At 40.8% G+C, this 19,211-nt stretch overlaps 1 protein-coding gene across 2 annotated transcripts in view; it reads left to right on the plus strand.

The window, feature by feature from the left end:
• The window catches only part of akt3a (v-akt murine thymoma viral oncogene homolog 3a), a 502,171-nt gene that overhangs the window by 468,852 nt on the left and 14,108 nt on the right, over nucleotides 1-19,211 (plus strand). For both annotated transcript variants that reach the window (XM_063055500.1, XM_063055501.1), the window contains 2 exons: nucleotides 6,962-7,049; nucleotides 17,569-17,671. In XM_063055500.1, coding sequence (XP_062911570.1) covers nucleotides 6,962-7,049; nucleotides 17,569-17,671 — 191 coding nt within the window. The remainder of the gene's footprint in view (nucleotides 1-6,961; nucleotides 7,050-17,568; nucleotides 17,672-19,211) is intronic.

Consider the following 19,211-nt stretch of genomic DNA (forward strand, 5'->3'; position numbering starts at 1 on the left):
ATGGTGTTGTGATCACTGGACCCGAAGTGCTCCCCAACACACACCTCCATCACCTGTCCTATCTCATTCCCTAACAGGAGATCCAACACTTCCCCTTCTCTAGTTGGTACCTCTATGTATTGCTGCAAAAACCTATCTTGCACACATTTGACAAACTCCAAACCATCCAGCCCTTTTACAGAATGGGCTTCCCAGTCTATGTGTGGAAAATTAAAATCTCGCACAATCACAACCTTGTGCTATCTACAAATATCAGCTATCTCCTTACAAATTTGCTCCTCCAGTTCTCGGTCCCCATTAGGTGGTCTATAATACACCCCTATAAGCGTCACTACACCTTTCCTATTCCTCAATTCCACCCAAGTAGCCTCCCTGGACGAGTCCACTAATCTATCCTGCCAGGGGACCACTGTTATTTTTTCTCTGACAAGCAATGCTTGCCCCTGCTATTCTATCACACCTGAAGCAACGAAATCCTGGAATATTTAGTTGCCAGGCACACCCCTCCTGCAACCACGTTTCACTAATAGCTACAACATCATATTTTCAGGTATCAATCTATGCTGTAAGCCCATCCACCTTTCTTACAATGCTCCTAGCATTAAAATAGATGCATTTAAGAAACTCTCCACCTCTTACTCTCTTATCCTTAATGGAGCAAACAACTTTGTTATCTTTTTCTTCCTTGTCCCCTACATCTTTGGTCTGAGTGCTCCTGATCTCTGTCCCCTGCCTATCCTCCCTCACACACTGTCTACTAGTTTTCTCTATTTGTGAACTAACCTCCTCTCTCCTAGTCTGTTTAATTTGAGTCCCACCCCTCAACCATTCTAGTTTAAAGTCACCTCAGTAGCCCTTGCAAATCTCCCCGCCAGGATATTGGTCCCCCTAGGATTCAAGTGTAACCCGTCCTTTTTGTACAGGTCACACCTGTGCCAAAAGACGACCCCAATGATCCAAAAACTTGAATCCCTGCCCCCTGCTCCAATCCCTCAGCCACGCATTTATGCTCCACCTTATTGCATTCCTATTCTCACTGTCGCGTAGCACAGGCAGTAATCCCGAGATTACTACCTTTGCAGTCCTTCTTCTCAACTCCCTTCCTAACTCCCCATGTTCTCCTTTCAGGACCTTTTCCCTTTTCCTACCTATGTCATTGGTACCTATATGTACCACGACCTCTGGATCCTCTCCCTGCCACTTCAGGATATCTTGAACACGATCAGAAATATCCCGGACCCTGGCACCAGGGAGGCAAACTACCATCCGGTTCTCCGAACTGCGTTCACAGAATCGCCTATCTGACTCCCTTACTATCAAGTCACCTATTACTACTGCCCTCCTCTTCCTTTCCCTACCCTTCTGAGCTACAGGGCTAGACTCTGTGTCGGAGGCACGGCTACTGTTGCTTCCCCCAGGTAAGCTGTCCCCCCCAACGGTACTCAAACAGGAGTACCTATTGTCAAGGGGCACAGCCACAGGGGTACTCTCTATTACCTGACTCTTAAGAGGAAGAGTCTTCCCCCTCCTAGCCGTGACCCACGTCTGCCTCCTGTGGCCCTGCCTGTAACTCCTCTCTATCAACTCCTCACTCTCCCTGACCAGACGAAGGTCATCAAGCTGCAGCTCCAGTTCCCTAACGCAGTCCCTTAGGAGCTGCATCTGGGCGCACATGGCGCAGATGTGGACATCTGGGAGGCCTGGAGACTCCAGGACCTCCCACATCTGGCACCGAGAACAATAAGCTGCCCTCACACTCATACTTCCCCTCTCCTCAAATAACAACAAAAAATGAATACCAAGCTCTCTTCGCCTCGCCTGTTTCCGCCTAGGCCCGTTAACTGAAGCCCTTAAGCCTTCACTCTGCTCCCGGCTCACTCCGCAGCCTGCAAACTACGCTGCCCGCTGTATAAGGCTCTGTTCCTTTTAAATCTTCCGTGCTTCACTGCCCAACGTCACACGCCTACGCAGTCCAGCCTCTCTGAACGCCGAAAAAACCCGAAAAATTCAAAATGTCTTCCTCCACACTCCCGCTCCGATTCTCAGACTTCCTTCTCCAAATTATATTTGAATGCTCGCTGTATACAGAATACGGTAGATGATCTTGTGATGCAGCCGTATTGGCAGGTATGACATCACTGAGTCATGGCTGAAAGAAGATTATAGTTGGGAGATTAACATCCAAGGATACAGATTGTATTGAAAGGACCAGCAGGTAGGCAGAGGGGCTGGGGTTCTGTTCGTAAAAAATGAAATCAAATCCTTAGAAAGAGCTGACAAAGGATCAGAAGATGTAGAATCCTTGTGGATAGAGTTAAAAAACTGCTACAGTAAAAAGATCCTGATAGGCGTTAATATACAGGCCTCCGAACAGTAGCCAGGATGTGGGCTACAAATTACATCAGGTGATTGAAAAGGCATGCCAAAATGGCAATGTTACAATAGTCATGTAGGATTTCAATATGCAGGTAGATTGGGAAAATCAGGTTGGTGCTGGATCCTAAAAGAGAATTTGTAGAATGCCTACAAGATGGCTTTTTAGAGCAGCTTGGGGCTAAATCCACTGGGGGGAACAGCTGTTCTGGATTTGAATTTGATTAGGGTGCTTAACCTAAGGGAGCTCTTAAGAGGCAGTGATCATAATTTGAAAGAATTCACTCTGCAATTTGAGGGGGAGAAGCTAAAGTCAGATGTGTCAGTATTACAGTGGAGTAAAAGGATTTACAGAGGTATGAGAGAAGAGATGGCCAAAGTTGATGGGAAAGGGACATTAGTGGGGATGATGGCAGAGCAGCATTGGCTGGAATTTCTGGAAGCAATTTGGAAGAATAAATACATCCCAAATAAGTAGTAGTATACTACTTATAAATGCAACCGTAGCTGACAAGAGAAATCAAAGCCAACATAAAAGCAAAAGAAAGGGCATACACTAGAACAAAAATTAGTGAAAAGTTAGAGGATTGGGAAAATTTAAAAATTAATAGAAGGCAACAAAAATCCCATTAGGGGTGGGGTGGGCAAAGATAAGATAAAGGTAAGCTAGCCAACAGTATCAAATAAGATACCAAAATTTTTTTCAGACACATAGAGCGTAACAGAGAGGTGAAAGAGCATATTGGACTACAGGAAAATGATGCTAGAAAGGTAATAATGGGGGACAAAAAAATCAGTCTTCATTATGGAATTATCTAGCAGTATGCTGGAAGTTTGAGAGTGTTATTGGACAGAAGTGAGTGCAGTTGCTATTACTAGTGAGAAGGTGCTTGAGAAATTGAAAGATCTGAAGGTGGATGTCACCAAGGCCAGATGGACTGCACTGCAGAGTTCTGAAAGAGGTAACTGAAGAGATTATGGAATCATTATTAATGATCTTTCAAGAATCAATAGATAAAATAGGCCAAAGTCAGCATTGTTTCCTTAAGGGAAAATCTTGCCTTACAAATCTGTTAGAATTCTTTGAAAAATAAGCAACTGGATAGCCAGAGGAAAATTGGTTGATGTTGTGTACTTGAATTTTCGGAAGGCCTTTGACAAGGTGCTACACATATTTCTGCTCAACAATAAGAGCCCATGATAATACAGGAAAGATACTAACTTGGATAGAATATTGGCTGATTGATAGGCAAATAATGGGAACAAAGGGAGCCATTTCTGATTGGCTGTCATGAATAGTGATGTTCTACAGGGATTGGTGTTGGGACCACTTCTTTTCAGGTTGTATTGTCATTGATTTGGATAATTGAATTGATGGGTTTGTGATCAAGTTCATGGATGATACGAAGAGGCAGGTTGTGTTAAGTAAGCAGGGAGGCCGCTGAAAGACGTGGACAAAGATGTGATAAATGGAATTAAGTGTCATGAGGTGTATGGTCATGCACTTTGGTAGAAGGAATATAAGCCTAGACTTGGGGTTCTCGTGCAGGATTCCTTAAAGGTTAATTTGCAGGTTGAGTTAGTAGTGAAGAAGGAAAATGCAATGTTTGCATTCATTTTAAGAGGGCTAGAATATAAAAGCAAGAATATAATGCAAAGTCTTTATAAGGTACTGGTGATGCCTTACTTGGAGTATTATGAACAGTTTTGGGCCTCTTGTTTAAGAAAGTAGTGGTGACATTGGAGATGGTTCATAGGAGGTACAGAAGAATGATTCTGGGAATTAAAGGCTTATACGAGGAACGATCTGAGCCTTTACTCAACAGGTTTCAGTAGATTTCAGTAGGTACATTTGATGTCAGAGAAATGTATATAATATACATCCTGCCCGAGCTTGATCAACTCCGGCTGGGTCGCCTCGGGGAGGGTGTCTAATGATGAAAGACCCGAAATACCCGATGATCCAAGGATGCATTACTGATGACAAACATCCACAAAACAGAGGAGTGCCCCAAAGAATGAATGACAGTTAAATGTTAGAACCCCACAGCCCCCCCCAGCTCCCCCCTCCCCCGCACAAACAGCAGCAAGGCAATGACCCCCCCCACCTCCCCCACCAGCAAAAAAGCATCGGCACCCCCCACCAAGCACTCAGGCATGCCGCAAAGCATCAATAAAGACACAGACATGCAGTACCCCGAAGATCACTCGGTGCTTGACATACCACAGGTGCTCTCTCTCTCTCTCCCTCCTGAGGGAAAAAGAGGTGTCCCCATTTCACAGCGAGAGGAGAGACATAACAGAACAACTTGCTGATTTATGGCATTAAAAGTCTGTTGCATCGCTTTTTCCAAGCTCTGTGCCTCCTGGCACACAGCCAACAACAAGCCTGCTGCTTCAGATCTTCCTTGTTCTCCCGAGACGCATCAGGCAGCAGCACCAGCCTTGAAACAGCCCGCCTCCAGAGCCACGAAAATCCAGCACCCTGACGGCGCACTAGCCTTCCAGGCCGCATCCTTGACATATCGAAAAATGGCTGGTCGTGAGACCCTGAGAACGGGTCCCATTCCCACAAGGAACTGACGTCAGAGTATAGAGCATAGAACATAGGATAACTCCAGGTAAGGGTCAGCAAAAGAACCTTGAAGGCGGGGGGGGGGGGGGAGATAACAAAGATATAAATAAAGCTGTTTCCGAAGATGCAGGCAAAGGAGTCACCATTTGGCGCCGTCATCACTCAGCTCCGCCTCACTGGAACTTAGAAGAATGAGAGGGATCTCATTGAAACCTATCAAATGTTGAAAGGCCTTGGTGGAGTGGATTTGGAGAGGGTGTTTCCTACAGGGTGGGAGTTTAAGACCAGAGGACACAGCCTCAGAATAGAGGGATGCCTAGTTAGGTTGGTGATGAGGAGAAATTGCTTTAGCCAGAGGGTGGTGAATCTGTGGAATTCTTTGCCACAGGCAATTGTGGAGGCCAGGGATTGGGTGTATTTAAGGCAGAGGTTGATAGGTTCTTGATTAGTCAGGGCATGAAAGGTTATGGAAGAATGGGTTTCAGAGCGAATTGGATCAGCCATGATGAAATGGTAGAACAGACTTGATGGACTGAATGACCTAATTCTGCTCCTGTGTCCTATGGTCTTATCTCAGGGTTTACTTCCATAAATCTCTCAAAAGTTGTAGCACAAGCTGATAGGTGGTTACGAAGGTATATGGTGTGTTGGCCTTCATTTGTTGGGCATTAAGTTCAAGTGCACCAAATATTGTGGTTATCTCAGTATAGGAAGGTTGTAGAAACTTCAGAGAGTGTGCAAAGGTAATTTACCAGGAGATTCCTGGATTTGAAAGCATTTCTTATGAGGGTAGGTTGACTAGGCCTTTTCTCTTTGGAGAGAGTGAGAGACGACTTGATATGAGGTGTGCGAGGTGATAAGAGGTGCAGATCAAGTGGACAGCCAGAGAGTTTTTTCTCTGGGCGGTAAAGGATTTTATAAAGGAGCATAATCAGAATCAGGTATATTATTACCGGCATGTGACATGAAATTTGTTAACTTTAATGTGTTGGGAGGAAAGTATAAGGGGTTGTCAGAGGTAGTTTTTTTTACAAAGTGGTAAGTACGTGGAATGTACTGCCTTGGGTGGTGGTAGAGGTAGAGGTAGATATATTAGCAACATTTAAACGATTCTTAGGTATGCACGTAGATGAATGAAAAATGCTCTGTAAATAGCTATAATATATAAAAATAATAGTACTGTAGTTTTCCATTTGGAGCAGAAAATGAGGTTGTAAATCTGCCAGGAGCAAAAAATGATGTAGTGGCGAGGGTGGAGCACCCTAGGGAGAGGGTGTAGAACAGGTGGCAGAGAAGGAGTGCCAGGGTGGGCAGTTGGTGCAGGCGCTGACACACTCAGCCCTGAGACACCAGGCAAAGTAATTTGATTCCAAACAATTGATTTATCAAACATTACAGAATGTCTCTGCTGCTTCCCACTCCCTCCCCTCTCCCTGCCCCCTTCCTACTCTCAGTTCACAATAGAGACCCATATCAGAATCAGGTTTATCATCACTCACATGTCATGAAATTTGCTTTTATTTGCAACATTGGTACAGTGCAATACATAAAATTACTACAGTACTGTGCAAAAGTCTTGGGCACCCTGGATAGATATAGAAAATATTGAAACTGTTATCCTCACCACACCAGATTGATAACCAATCTGTACTATTTTGGAGAGTGGGATGCAAAAACCAGTTTAAGAATATATTAGAGCCATTCCTGGTATGAAGATTTGGAGAATAGCTCTTTTCCCCCTCTGTGGTCTCAGCTTTGTGCTGGGCTAGAGGCGGGAATAGAAACCACTTGAAAATCTGTTCACTATTACAGGCAATGCTGTAATGTAATATACAAAGGATGTTTGTACACAGTTGTAGTTCTGTTTGAAATGATCAATAATTAATATGCACTAGATTCTAGGTTTATTATGACAGCAGCTACTTGTATTTTACGATAGAACTACCTGGAAGTTGAGGAGAATTAACTTTGCTCTATTTTTGCACTGTTAATTGTTTTTCTTCTTACAATCAGGCTTGGTGGGGGTCCAGAAGATGCAAAAGACATCATGCAGCATAGTTTTTTTAGTGGAATCAACTGGCAAGATGTTTATGACAAAAAGGTTTGTGAACTACATTATTTTTATAATGGCTCCATTATGGGAGAAAAGTCTCAAACTGTAATATTTGTAATTTTTAATAACATTTATTGTATTTCAACTAAAATATTATTTATCAGGATTAATTTTTTTAATGTTGCTAAATTTATCTTCCTCCTTTTGCATTCACGATTTGTTGATTCCAGCTGAGGTGTCGTTACATGATCCTGGAACCTTTCACCTGAGAAAGCTGAATTTTCCTAATATGTGAATGTAATCTTCTCTAATCATTTTTAAACACCTCGGGATTTAATAATCTTATTTGCATTTTGTAAGATATTTTTCTTGTTCAGGTTCAATCTAGTTATTGGCATTTTCATTTAGATTTGATTGTTAATGACAGACTGTATTGAGAAGAATATTAATCAAACTTTGTGTGGATTTTTGATTGTGGAACTTTTGTGTCTGTATACTACTGAAACTATCTTAAGAGCTCACTACTTGTCCAGTTAGTGCATACAAAATATAAAACTGAATTTTATAATCTAAAAATGTGTCAGCCTGAGACTAGGCAGAAAATCTAAGTGGATCTTGTTTTCTGACTTGTTATGTTTATTGATGGTAAGACCGGCTTTTGAATGCACATCCCTAGTTTTACATCTTAAAGGTAAGCTGGCGCAAACGTTCTTAAGTGAGTGTGTAAATGGCAAATAAAAATTATTAAAGAAAGTTGATGGGCAGGTGGGGGTGGTTTACAAGAAATAAAAGGAGTGGGAGTCATAAAACTGCTCTGCTGAGAGATGGCGTGCACCTAATGGGCATTGTACTTGAAGTTTCAGTGAGCCAATTTAACTTCCCGCGTTCTGTATTGTAAGTATGACATCAGGAAGACAAGCAAGTGGACAGTGAGTTAAATTAATAAATGGAGGAAAGGTAGAATATACTAGACCCATAGAGTGCACATCCTGTGGTCTGTGTGAATTTGAGGATGCAGCCTGCATCTGGGCCGACCACAAATGCTAATAGTGGTCTATTGGAGGATTTTAAGCTTCAGTTTTAGGACTGGCATTATGGTCCATCTTGTAACTGAATGTTTGTGGATAGCAAGTTTCTAAAGGTAATTCCCCCATAGATCAGGGCTCTATGACTCAGGTACAGACAGCTGATAATATCTGTAATGATAGAAGGGTATTCACTAGAGGATAGAGATTAGAACAAAGCCTTAGCATTGTCCAGATGAAGAATATCAACCTTAAATATTGACTGTTTCCTCCACAGATGCTGCCTGACCTGAGTTACTCCAGCAGTTTATTTTGCTTCAGATTGCAGCATCTGTAATCTCGTGTGTGTCCACAGCATTGTGGCTTATCTACTGGACAGGGATGGGATGGAAGGAAGGGTCAAGTGATAGGTGTACGGAATTCTGTTGTTAGGGGCACAAACAAGCATTTCTGCATTCACAGGTGGAATTCCAGGACAATATACTGCCTTAATGGTACTACGATTATGAATGTCACTGAGCAGCTATAGAATATTCTTGAGAGCAAGGATAAGCAGCCAAAGACTGCAAACCACATTAACAACTTCAGTCGCAGAAGAGTAGTGCTCCTGCAGAGATATTTTAAGATGTTACAAAAGAGATGAGGAAGCAAGACTTCAAAGAGTGATAACATTCAGATTATTTTCTGTTCCACATGCTCGTGAGTGCAGAAATATGGTGCCGGTGAAAACATTATTTGATGAGTATTTGTGCACGAGGAGTGCATTATATCTGGATACTGGGATAGTTTCTGGGAGCAGTGCACCTTCTAGGTGCCAAGTAGGTTGCACTTCAGTAGGACTAGAATGTTTGCTTGCGCAAATGCTAACCACTTCATCTGGCTTTGCAGGGAAATGAGAAGCCATGTACAGATTTCGGAGGGATAGAGGCAGCAATAAAAATAAAAAGAAAGGTAGTGGGCTTAGAAGGGCAAGCAAACAAAGTTTTAAAAAGGAAATGAAAATTTAGTCTGGCTGTGCAAAGGGGTGTGTGTGTGTGTAGAGAGAGAGAGAGAGAACATCAAAAGGGTATTCACATTTTTGGTAAGGTATCATAGACATTCAAATAGTCAATGGGAGATAGAGGGGAAAACATAAGAATTTTGTACCTCAGTCATCTTCTGCAACAAGTTCACAAGGAGACTTTCAAGCTGCTGTGAAGGCCCTGAACTGCATCAGATAATTTTCAACATGCAACTAAACACAAGGTAGAACCCATTCTTCTGTGACTGAGTTAATTTAACTGAAATACTGTTAGAGTTACATTGAGGGACTGTATAAAGTATTTATAGAGATTCACAGATTAATCAGTGACTGATGTCATGGATTTTTTCAGGGAAGGAGGTAACAAAGAAAGTGGCACAGTAGCCCATTTAATTGAACTGCTCTGCACAGGCTAACCATGTACTCCTGAAGTGCCCCTGTGATGGTCAGTGAGGAGGAGATATTACCAACCCATATCTTTGTCCACCAATAAGGATATCATAGATGCAATTGCAAAGAGAGGCACAGAGGCCCAGGTTTCAAAACTTGGTGATGTTTGGAGGAGGTGATTCTGTGGACTGGGTAGTACTCGACAGAGAGAGATTGACTTGTGCATTAGTATGATCCAGATAGTTCAGAACAGAGTGGAGAGTCAATGAAATGGCTGTTGACCTTTTCTGGTAATAGGTAAATTGAAATGGATCCAGGGCATTTCTGTGGGAGGAGTAGGTTCACATCATTTGGATGGATGGTAGTCATTAAGGTAAGGCAGAGTGGTCTTCTTGGGAATAGGTTCTATAGATGCCCCTTTCAATCAGCTAGGAGCCTCAGATCGCCAAATTGAGAGGTTAAAAATGTCCTTGAATGCACCAGCTGGTTAGTTTGCTTCCTTCTGAATCTTAAGTTTTCTTTAAAGACTTGAGTACAATTTATAGATGATACTTAAAACGATAAAAATGGCCTAGAAATTGCCACATTTCTCTCCATCTTGCCAGGCCTGTGGTACCCATGCGCTCTTTAAACTTAAATGCTTCACTGGGAAATTTAATGCAATACTGTGAAACTTTTTTTGGTTTTTAAAAAAAAGTGAATTAAGAGTATTGGTAGAACTAAGGTCAATAGTCCAGAAAGTCTGTCAATTCAGCACCAGCAAAGACCCAGGTGTGCTAGATTATTGGAGTTTTCTTTACTTCATTTCACTTTTCCTTTCCCAGTTGTTCATCAAATTCTAGTAAAATCAAATAATTGTTCCAGTGTAAGAAAAGGCCATTTAACTTATTGAGATTGTGCCTGGTCCTAATAGAGAAATCAAGTCAATTCCATTCTGCTTTTTTTGTCATATCTTTGCAAATTATTTTCTTGTACCTATCTATTTCTCAAAACCTTGGCTGGTTCTGTTTCCTCCAGCCCTTAAGGCAATGAGTTTCAGATCGTATCTACTCTCTTTTTGGGAAAACAGGCTTTTCCTTAAATTCCCTCTTATCTTTTGTCCAAAATTGGCAATATTTGCCCCCAATCCTTAAACCGTCTTTTATTGGGAACACCTTTCCTCTATTTATTTAGATTTTCAAAACCTCAGTCAGATCTCCTTTCAACCTTTGCTTCACTGGAAGCAATAATCCCTGATCTCTCAAACGATTGTATAATAAATCTTAGATGCATGATCTGTAGGAGCTTTGACATTTCTGAAGTGATCAGAATTGGGCGTACTACTCCATTCATAGCATAATAAATGCTTTGTGAACATATAGTTTAATTTGTGTTCAATGCTTTTATTATGAATCCCTGGATAACACGTCCTTACTAACTATTCTCTCCGACTCTCTTTATGAATATGTGTCTCTCGACATCCTTTGGTTCCTCCACACACCTTGGATCTGTGCCATTTAGATTGTATTGCATCTTATTCTTTCTTTCACTAGTCCGATCATTCTACAGCCTCTCTATGCCCTCTTGTACGCTTTGGGTATCTTCACTGTCTATCATGCCAAGTTTTGCATCACTATATTTCTATATTTGGATGTTTTAATCTGCACATCATGCCTCAATCATCAAAACGTACTTTTAAAAAAAATTGCCAGTGCTCCTGAAAAATGACCAGTGAGAAACACGGGTTTATAAGCATCCTCCACTTTAAACACGGTAAATGTTTGTTGCTGATTTCTGCTTTGTCTTCAAGCCATTTTTCTGTTCCAGCTGCTATTGGCTCTTTGATGCCGCGGTACTGAATTTTCCTAACCAGACTTTTATCAATTTATCAAATGCCCTGTAAAATCCACTTAAGCATCCATTCGTTAGCCTTCATTTTTACCCCATCAAAAAAAATCATTTGGGTCAGATGAACAGTGCATGCCTTTAACTAATCAAATTTCTCAAGTGCTAATTGTGTTTGGCCTATAGTTGCCAAGCACATTCTTCCACACTTTTTTGACATTTTCCATTTTCTAATCCTTTGGTATCCAGTTCCTTGCTTGCATTCAGGTCACGGCAAGCCCATTGCAACTTCCATCCTTACCTCCCACTGCTCCCAATGATGCATCTCACCCAGACTAAGTGACAGTCAATTAGTCTTGACTCCTCTTCATCAATTTAAGATTTTATTTCTACACCCTTCCATTGGGTAACAGTTGTTTCTTGCAGAATTGACTAGCAGCGTTTGATTCTGCTTCATCCTAATCTGACCTGTTCTTATCCTTAGATGGTACCATACCTCTACTCAAGTTCTCTTTTAGATTTCTCCTTACCCTATCCTTTACTGAATCACATGTTTTAGATTAATAATCAGTGCTTGCCCAGTGGTCCTCTGCGGACATGTAGTTCACCTCAATCTCAAGTGTCTACCTCCTCATTGGACCAGAAATATACAGATCTCAGAAGTTCTTCAGAACAAATTTCTGAAAATCCTTTCCTCCTTTGTCTTTCATTACTTTGATTAATATTATTGTGATTGAAATGTCCACAGTTTCAGCACCTTAAAGTTATGGTACTTCTCTGTAGCTTCCAAGAGAATTACACTACATTTGTTCTCCCCAGTGAAGAAACTACCGTCTCAGAAATCATCCTGCATTAATCAGTGTGACTCAGGTTTGCTTGAGAATTTTGCTTTTATTTCCTCAAGAGTTTGAATAATCTGCCTCTGAATGCCAGGTATGGAGTAGAACAGTAATACAGGTTTCCCTCGCCATCCGAAGGTAGAGCGTTCCTATGAAACGGTTCGTAAGCCGAATGTCGTAAAGCGAAGAAGCAATTACCATTTATATATATGGGAAAAATTTCGTGAGCGTTTGCAGACCCAAAAATAACCTACCAAATCATGCCAAATAACACATAAAACCTAAAATAATAGTAACATATAGTAAAAGCAGGAATGATATGATAAATACACAGCCTATATAAAGTAGAAATACTTTTCCACAATCATTACTGCACTGTTGTTCGTAGCGAAAGTCTCACGCAAGCGCCGTCAGCAGAAAATCTCACGCAAACACTATTGGCAAAAACACGGCGCAAGCGCTCTCCAGTAACCTTTAAGCTATGAAGCTGCCAAATCATACCAAATAACACATAAAAATACACAGCTTATATAAAGTAGAAATAATGTATGTACAGTGTAGTATCACTTACCGGAATCAGGAAGACAGCGCCGAGCACACTGACGATGGTATGTCAGACTGAGTTGTCACAGGTTGGGGTGGTGCAGTGGCCCCCACCCTCCAGGCCACCAATCAATACCGATCTGCGAAGCATGCAGGGGTGCAGTGGTAGCCGGGAGGCACACAGCACATCTTTAAGAAGAAAGCTGAAACAAACATGCTAATTAATTAGGTGCCGCCTAGCACATAATTGTCGGCCCGGATCAGTGCCGATTTCCGATTGCATCGTCTCTGATCTGGGCCGACAACTACGTGTCGGGCAGCACCTAATTAATTAGCATGTTTATTTCAGCTTTTTCCTTAAAGATGCACTGTGTGCCTCCCGGCTACCGCTGCATTCTCTGCGAATCGGTATCTGTCCGTGGCCTGGGGGTTGGGGTGGTGGGACACTGGGGTGTCATCTTGTCATCATCTGTTTCCATTAGAGCAGGCAGCTCATCTTCTCCCATGACTGCCCACCTCGATGTTGAAGGTCGAGGTTCGTCGTCTGCTGTGGCTGATGTGGAAGGCTTGCTTGACTGCTGAGCCTCGCGCATTTTTCTATCACACAGTTCTTTGTAAGGACTCAAACCATCTTTCAAATATCCCCTAAACCTACGTACCCTTTCAAAATTAAAGTCGTACTTTATCATTACAGCGAAAATCTCATGCAGTTGCTTCACGTTCATTTCGCTACTGCATTTGGTTTCGATTGTTATCCTTTTTTCTTCTAATTGCATCAGCTCTTCATCTATCAGATCTTGGTCATGGGATGCCAAAACCTCTTCAACATCATGTTCGTCAGCATACACAAGCAAAACTCACTTTGTCCTTATTTCGTTCACCACGATCGAAACGCTTAATTATGTCTAGTTTTACGCTAAGTGTAACACCCTTACGAGCTCTTTTAGGCTTTTCCGATACCATAGAATTTATCTTGCAAATGACTGCTCACGGGCATGTGTTTAAGCAATGCCGGCGAGAATGCAGTTCCGAATCCAGGGAGAGCGGCTGCTCAGGGTGCGCGTTGCCTTTTATTGCGCGCTGCCTTTCTTCGTGATAGTGAAACCACCTTCTGAAAGCGAAAACAGGGTACTAATGTAGGTCTTTCGTAACAGTGAGGTTTCGTAAAGCGAACGTTCGAAAAGTGGGGGACACCTGTAGTTAAGGTTAATGTTGTGCATATGTAAATGCTGAGGGAGTCTGAATCACAGAACAAATTTAAGTGTACACTTTGTATGATCTACTTCATGCACATACAGGTGTTTGGTTTATTGGCTTTTGGAGGCAGGATCTTGAATTAAGCCTCTAAGACAACTGTGCTGCTCCAAACAGCGCTACATGAGGTCATTCTTACCCTCTGCCATTAGGCTCTATGGCTGGGGAAGTGATGACCCCTCCTGTTAGTCTGCTTGAGGTAACTTATTTTCTATTCTTTCTTACTTCTCTTCTAATATTTGTATATCTGTGCACTTGTAATGCTACTGTGACACTGTAATTTCCTTTGGGATCAATTAAGTATCCATCTAAATGGAACCATTTCAATGTGCATTGCAGAATAAAAAGACAATATGATTTCCAGTAGTGGCTTGGTGCATCTTCAGGTGTGATTATTTTAATTGGATAGTTCCAGATATAAATAGTGGGACCACTGATTTCTGGTTATCAATACCTCTCTGCTAAACTGTAGTGTTGTCTTTCATCATCATTCTTACAATTAGAGTAACAAATTTGACCACCAAGTACCCTATTCTACATTAATCCCATTTGATTTTTCTCATATTCCTATCACAGTCACTATCGCACTTAAGGTAATTTGCAGTGGTCAATTAACCTACTGGCCTGCGTGTCTTGTTGGGGCTTGGGACTGCAGACCTGGAGGAAACTCATGCAGTCACAGGAGAATTTGCAAACCCAACACTGCACCAGAGGTGAAGACTGAACTCTTCTCAGATTCAGCGTTTTTACCAGTTGTGCTACTGTGTCCTTTTGTCCAGTGTCCTATATGTCTACAATTAATAGTGCTGTTTACAATAGTTAATTAACAGCTAATTCCAGCCTTTTCAATATTATTTTAATAAAGATTATAATTACAGTAGTGCACTTCAGTATTTTAAGTGGTGAGATATTTTGTGAGAAATATCACAATTTATCATTGAGTTAGCTGAATCAGAAAACCCTGAGTCTATTGTAATTATTCTCATGTATATGCCACTGGCAGATTTGAAAATATTAGGAATATCAGGTTTGTATATTGGAGTGGCCTGCTATGCCACTTTGGAGTTGCATGTTAATTGAACACGTTACCTCTGGTTTGCTAATTAAGTAATTTACTTGAAACTATCATGAGTTAGTGATTCTAGGTCATTTAATATGAGTGATATTGTTGACCACCAGAGACATTTGGTATTCTGTATTGAGTTCCTTGTTAATTTTGCTTTTCCAGGTAGAAATGCAGGAATAATTTTTTTCTGAATTGTACATATTTTTACACAACATAGGCTTAAACTTAATAGGTACAGTGGCGTGCAGAGGTTTGGACACCCCGGTTAAAATTTCTATTTCTGTGAATAGCTAAGCGAGTAAAAGATAAACTGATTTCTAAAAGGCATAAAGTTAAAGATGACACATTTCTTTAATATTTTAAGCAAGATTACTTTTTTACTGCCATCTTTTACACTTTCAAAATAACAAAAAAGGAAAAGGGCCCAAAGCAAAAGTTTGGGCACCCTTCATGGTCAGTACTTAGTAACACCCCCTTTGGCAAGTATCACGGCTTGTAAACGCTTTCTGTAGCAGCTAAGAGTCTTTCAATTCTTGTTTGGGGAATTTTCACCCATTCTTCCTTGCAAAAGGCTTCTAGTTCTGTGAGATTCTTGGACCATCTTGCATGCACGCTCTTTTGAAGTCTATCCACAGATTTTCGATGATGTTTAGGCCAGGGGACTGTGAGGGCCATGGCAAAACCTTCAGCTTGCTCCTCTTGAGGTAGTCCATTGTGGATTTTGAGGTGTGTTTAGGATCATTATCCTGTTGCAGAAGCCATCCTCTTTTCATCTTCAGCTTTTTTACAGATGGTGTGATGTTTGCTTCCAGAATTTGCTGGTATTTAATTGTTCCCTCTACCAGTGAAATGTTCCCCGTGCCACTGGCTGCAACACAAACCCAAAGCACGATTGATCTACCCCCATGCTTAACAGTTGGAGAGGTGTTCTTTTCATGGAGTTCTGCACTCTTTTTTCTCCAAACATACCTTTGCTCATCACGGCCAAAAAGTTCTATTTTTAATTTCATCAGTCCACAGGACTGTTTCCAAAATGCATCAGGCTTGTTTAGATGTTCGTTTTAAAACTTCTGATGCTGAATTTTGTGGTGAGGATGCAGGAAAGGTTTTCTTCTGATGACACTTTCATGAAGGTCATATTTGTGCAGGTGTCGCTGCATAGTAGAACAGTGCACCACCACTCCAGAGTCTGCTAAATCTTCCTGAAGGTCTTTTGCAGTCAAACGGGGGTTTTGATTTGCCTTTCTAGCAATCCTACAAACTGTTCTCTCGGAAAGTTTTGTTGGTCTTCCAGACCTCAACTTGACCTCCACCGTTCCTGTTAACTGCCATTTCTTAATTACATTATGAACTGAGGAAACGGCTACCTGAAAACACTTTGCTATCTTCTTATAGCCTTCTCCTGCTTTGTGGGCATCATTTATTCCAATTTTCAGAGTGCTAGGCAGCTGCTTAGAGGAGCCTATGGCTGCTGATTGTGGGACAAGGTTTGAAGAGTCAGGGTATTTATAAAGCTTTGAAATTTGTATCACTTGGCCTTTCCTAATGATGACTGTAAACAAACCATAGCCCTGACAAGCTAATTAAGTTCTGAACACGAGGAAATCTGCGGATGCTGGAAATTCAATAACACACATAAAAAATGAGACCTTGGTAAAAGTTATCTGAGAGCTCAAATCTCTTGGGGTGTCCAAACTTTTGTATGGTGCTCCTTTCCATCACTCTAAAATTGTACAAAACAAAAATAATACACTAATCTTGCTTAAGATGTTGAAAAGAATATTTCATCTTTAACTTTATGACTTTTGGAGATCAGTTCATCTTCTGCTTTCTTAACTATTCACAGTAACAGAACTTTTGACCAGGGGTGCCCAAACTGTTGTATGCCACTGTATTTAGAAATAGATAGATATTATGGCCATGGTTTTGAAGTGCTTTTACTTCTGAATTTCTTTTGATTGTTTTAGTTGATAATACTGATTTCATTTTCAAATGCCAAATTTCCAGAGATAGAGAGAAAGCTAATCTAATGAGAACTGTTTTACCTGCGTAAAGTAAAATGGGGGGCTGCTTTTGTTTTGTAAAGGCAATCATTTCAAAAATGCACTTATTTATCAAACCTGAAATGGATAATTGAAAAGTTCTAAGTTAAAAATAGGACATTACTGAATTAAAATCTAGAAGTTTTAATATTACCAATAATGGTTGTGTTCCAGGAGAAAATGGCATGATACAACCTGAATGAATTTGTACTGAAGCCTATTCTATATGTAAACTATGTCTAATTACCCTGTTTCAAGAAGCTTACGTCTAGTTTTTTTTCCCCCCTTAAGCCAAAGATTTTTAAATTTACCTCAGTATTCAGGTTAGTCATGTGCATTTGTGCTGGGTTTTGAAATTTTCCTTGTTGAGTGCATTGGCATTCAAAGGTTATTTGATTAATATCCACTCAGGTGATGTTTGTAATCATGTTTGAAATGCCTTATTATTTTGCATCATTTAAGTAAGCACAGTCATTCAGCTAGCAGAGATTAGCTCTCCTAATAGCTATTGATATTCTCTTGGTTTTCTGTGGTATTAATTGCTTCTGCTTTTCCTTTTGCAGCTTTTACCTCCTTTCAAGCCTCAGGTTTCATCTGAGACAGATACAAGATATTTTGATGAAGAGTTCACTGCTCAGACCATTACAATAACTCCACCTGAAAAATGTAAGTGACAGTGCAAAGTAAGATGGAGTTTGTAATTGTGTTTAACAGTAATTTTCAGTACTTGACAGAATTAGGCTGTCAAGAAGTTCTCATTTTCCCCTCTTTGTGAATGTCTTAGCCTTAAGTTGTAAGCTGAATGTTATTCGACCTTTGTGTCAATGTAGTAAAATAGAGCTGAAAATAACATTTAAAAAGCATCATCTCTCTGAATGTTACCTCTTTTCTGTTGTAATGACAGAAACAGGGTTACTGCATGTGATTCATGTGTATTGTTAATTCAGCTCACAGGAGGAGCTAAAATATGAGATGTTATTTAACATCTAGCAATCTTGTTTCATTTCTGTGAATTAACTGTGAAATCTACCAGTATCTTTTCTGTAGAAAACAATGTATAAAAATAGTTTAAATTTCCTATGAATTATGATTACTGTTTAAAAATTCAAGCAGATTTTACTTTGTATTGGTTTATTACAAAAATCTAGGTGTTTAATATGAAATGCAGGTAGCTTTGACTTTCGAAGAATTTTTTTTAAGAGTGATTGTAAGTCATGGATTAGGCTCTCTGAAACTGGCACAATTAACTTGTTTTCATGTGCAAAAGTAATTTTGTGAAATTAGATTCCATAGCACATCATTACTCATAAAATTGTGGGAAAGAATTCAAACTTTATAAAAGCTTTGAAATATGGTAGTTTCTAACAATGAAGTAGTTTTTGAAGCAATTCTATGTTACGAATGATGCATCTGATTATAGCTGTTCTGATATAGTGTATAATGTTCACCTCAAACAGTTCAGATTATTGTTTTGCATCACTCTACCAAGGCTAGTGTTTCTGGAGTAATGGTATTAATTACTCTATTAGATCAACTGCATGCCTACAGTAGATATTGTATATACAAGAGAAGGTCAGATGCTGGGTACTTTGCAGCAAGTTGCTGATCTCCTGATACCCCAAGATTTTCCGCAAAACATGTGCTACTGGGCCGTGAGGAAACGAGGCGATTTGGCGATATGAGTTAGCTGCACCTTTCCTCATTCCCTGTCACACCCACTGTTGAACTTGAATGCACGCGAGGCCATCAGTCGGTATAACCTACAACTACTCGATGAGTAAAAATCAAACATCTCTTGAGAGTTTCTTTGGGAGAGGTGGTAGGGGACTTAAACGGCCTAACGATGATGATAACGCAGAGACAGCTGAGGCCGAGACTGCAAAAAAAAAAGCTTCCTTCAACAGAAAATATGACGAGTCATACATAAAATATGGCTTTATTGTGACCGGTGACCTGCATGCTCCAAGCCCCCTGTGTGTGATATGTGGAGACAAGCTGTCTAATGAAGCCCTCAAAACTGCTTCGGCACCTTGAGTCCAAGCACCCTGCACTTAAAGACAAACCCGTTGAGTTTTTGAGCGGAAAAAACGTAAGCAAGCGGGACAGAAGCAAGTGCTGAGAGCCACCACTTCCACAAATGCTGCTGCTCTGAGAGCATCGTACTTAGTGACTGGCCGTATTGCTAAGGCTAAGAAGCCTTTCACTA

Source organism: Mobula hypostoma, chromosome 8, assembly GCF_963921235.1.
Source record: "Mobula hypostoma chromosome 8, sMobHyp1.1, whole genome shotgun sequence".
Lineage (NCBI taxonomy): Eukaryota > Metazoa > Chordata > Chondrichthyes > Myliobatiformes > Myliobatidae > Mobula > Mobula hypostoma.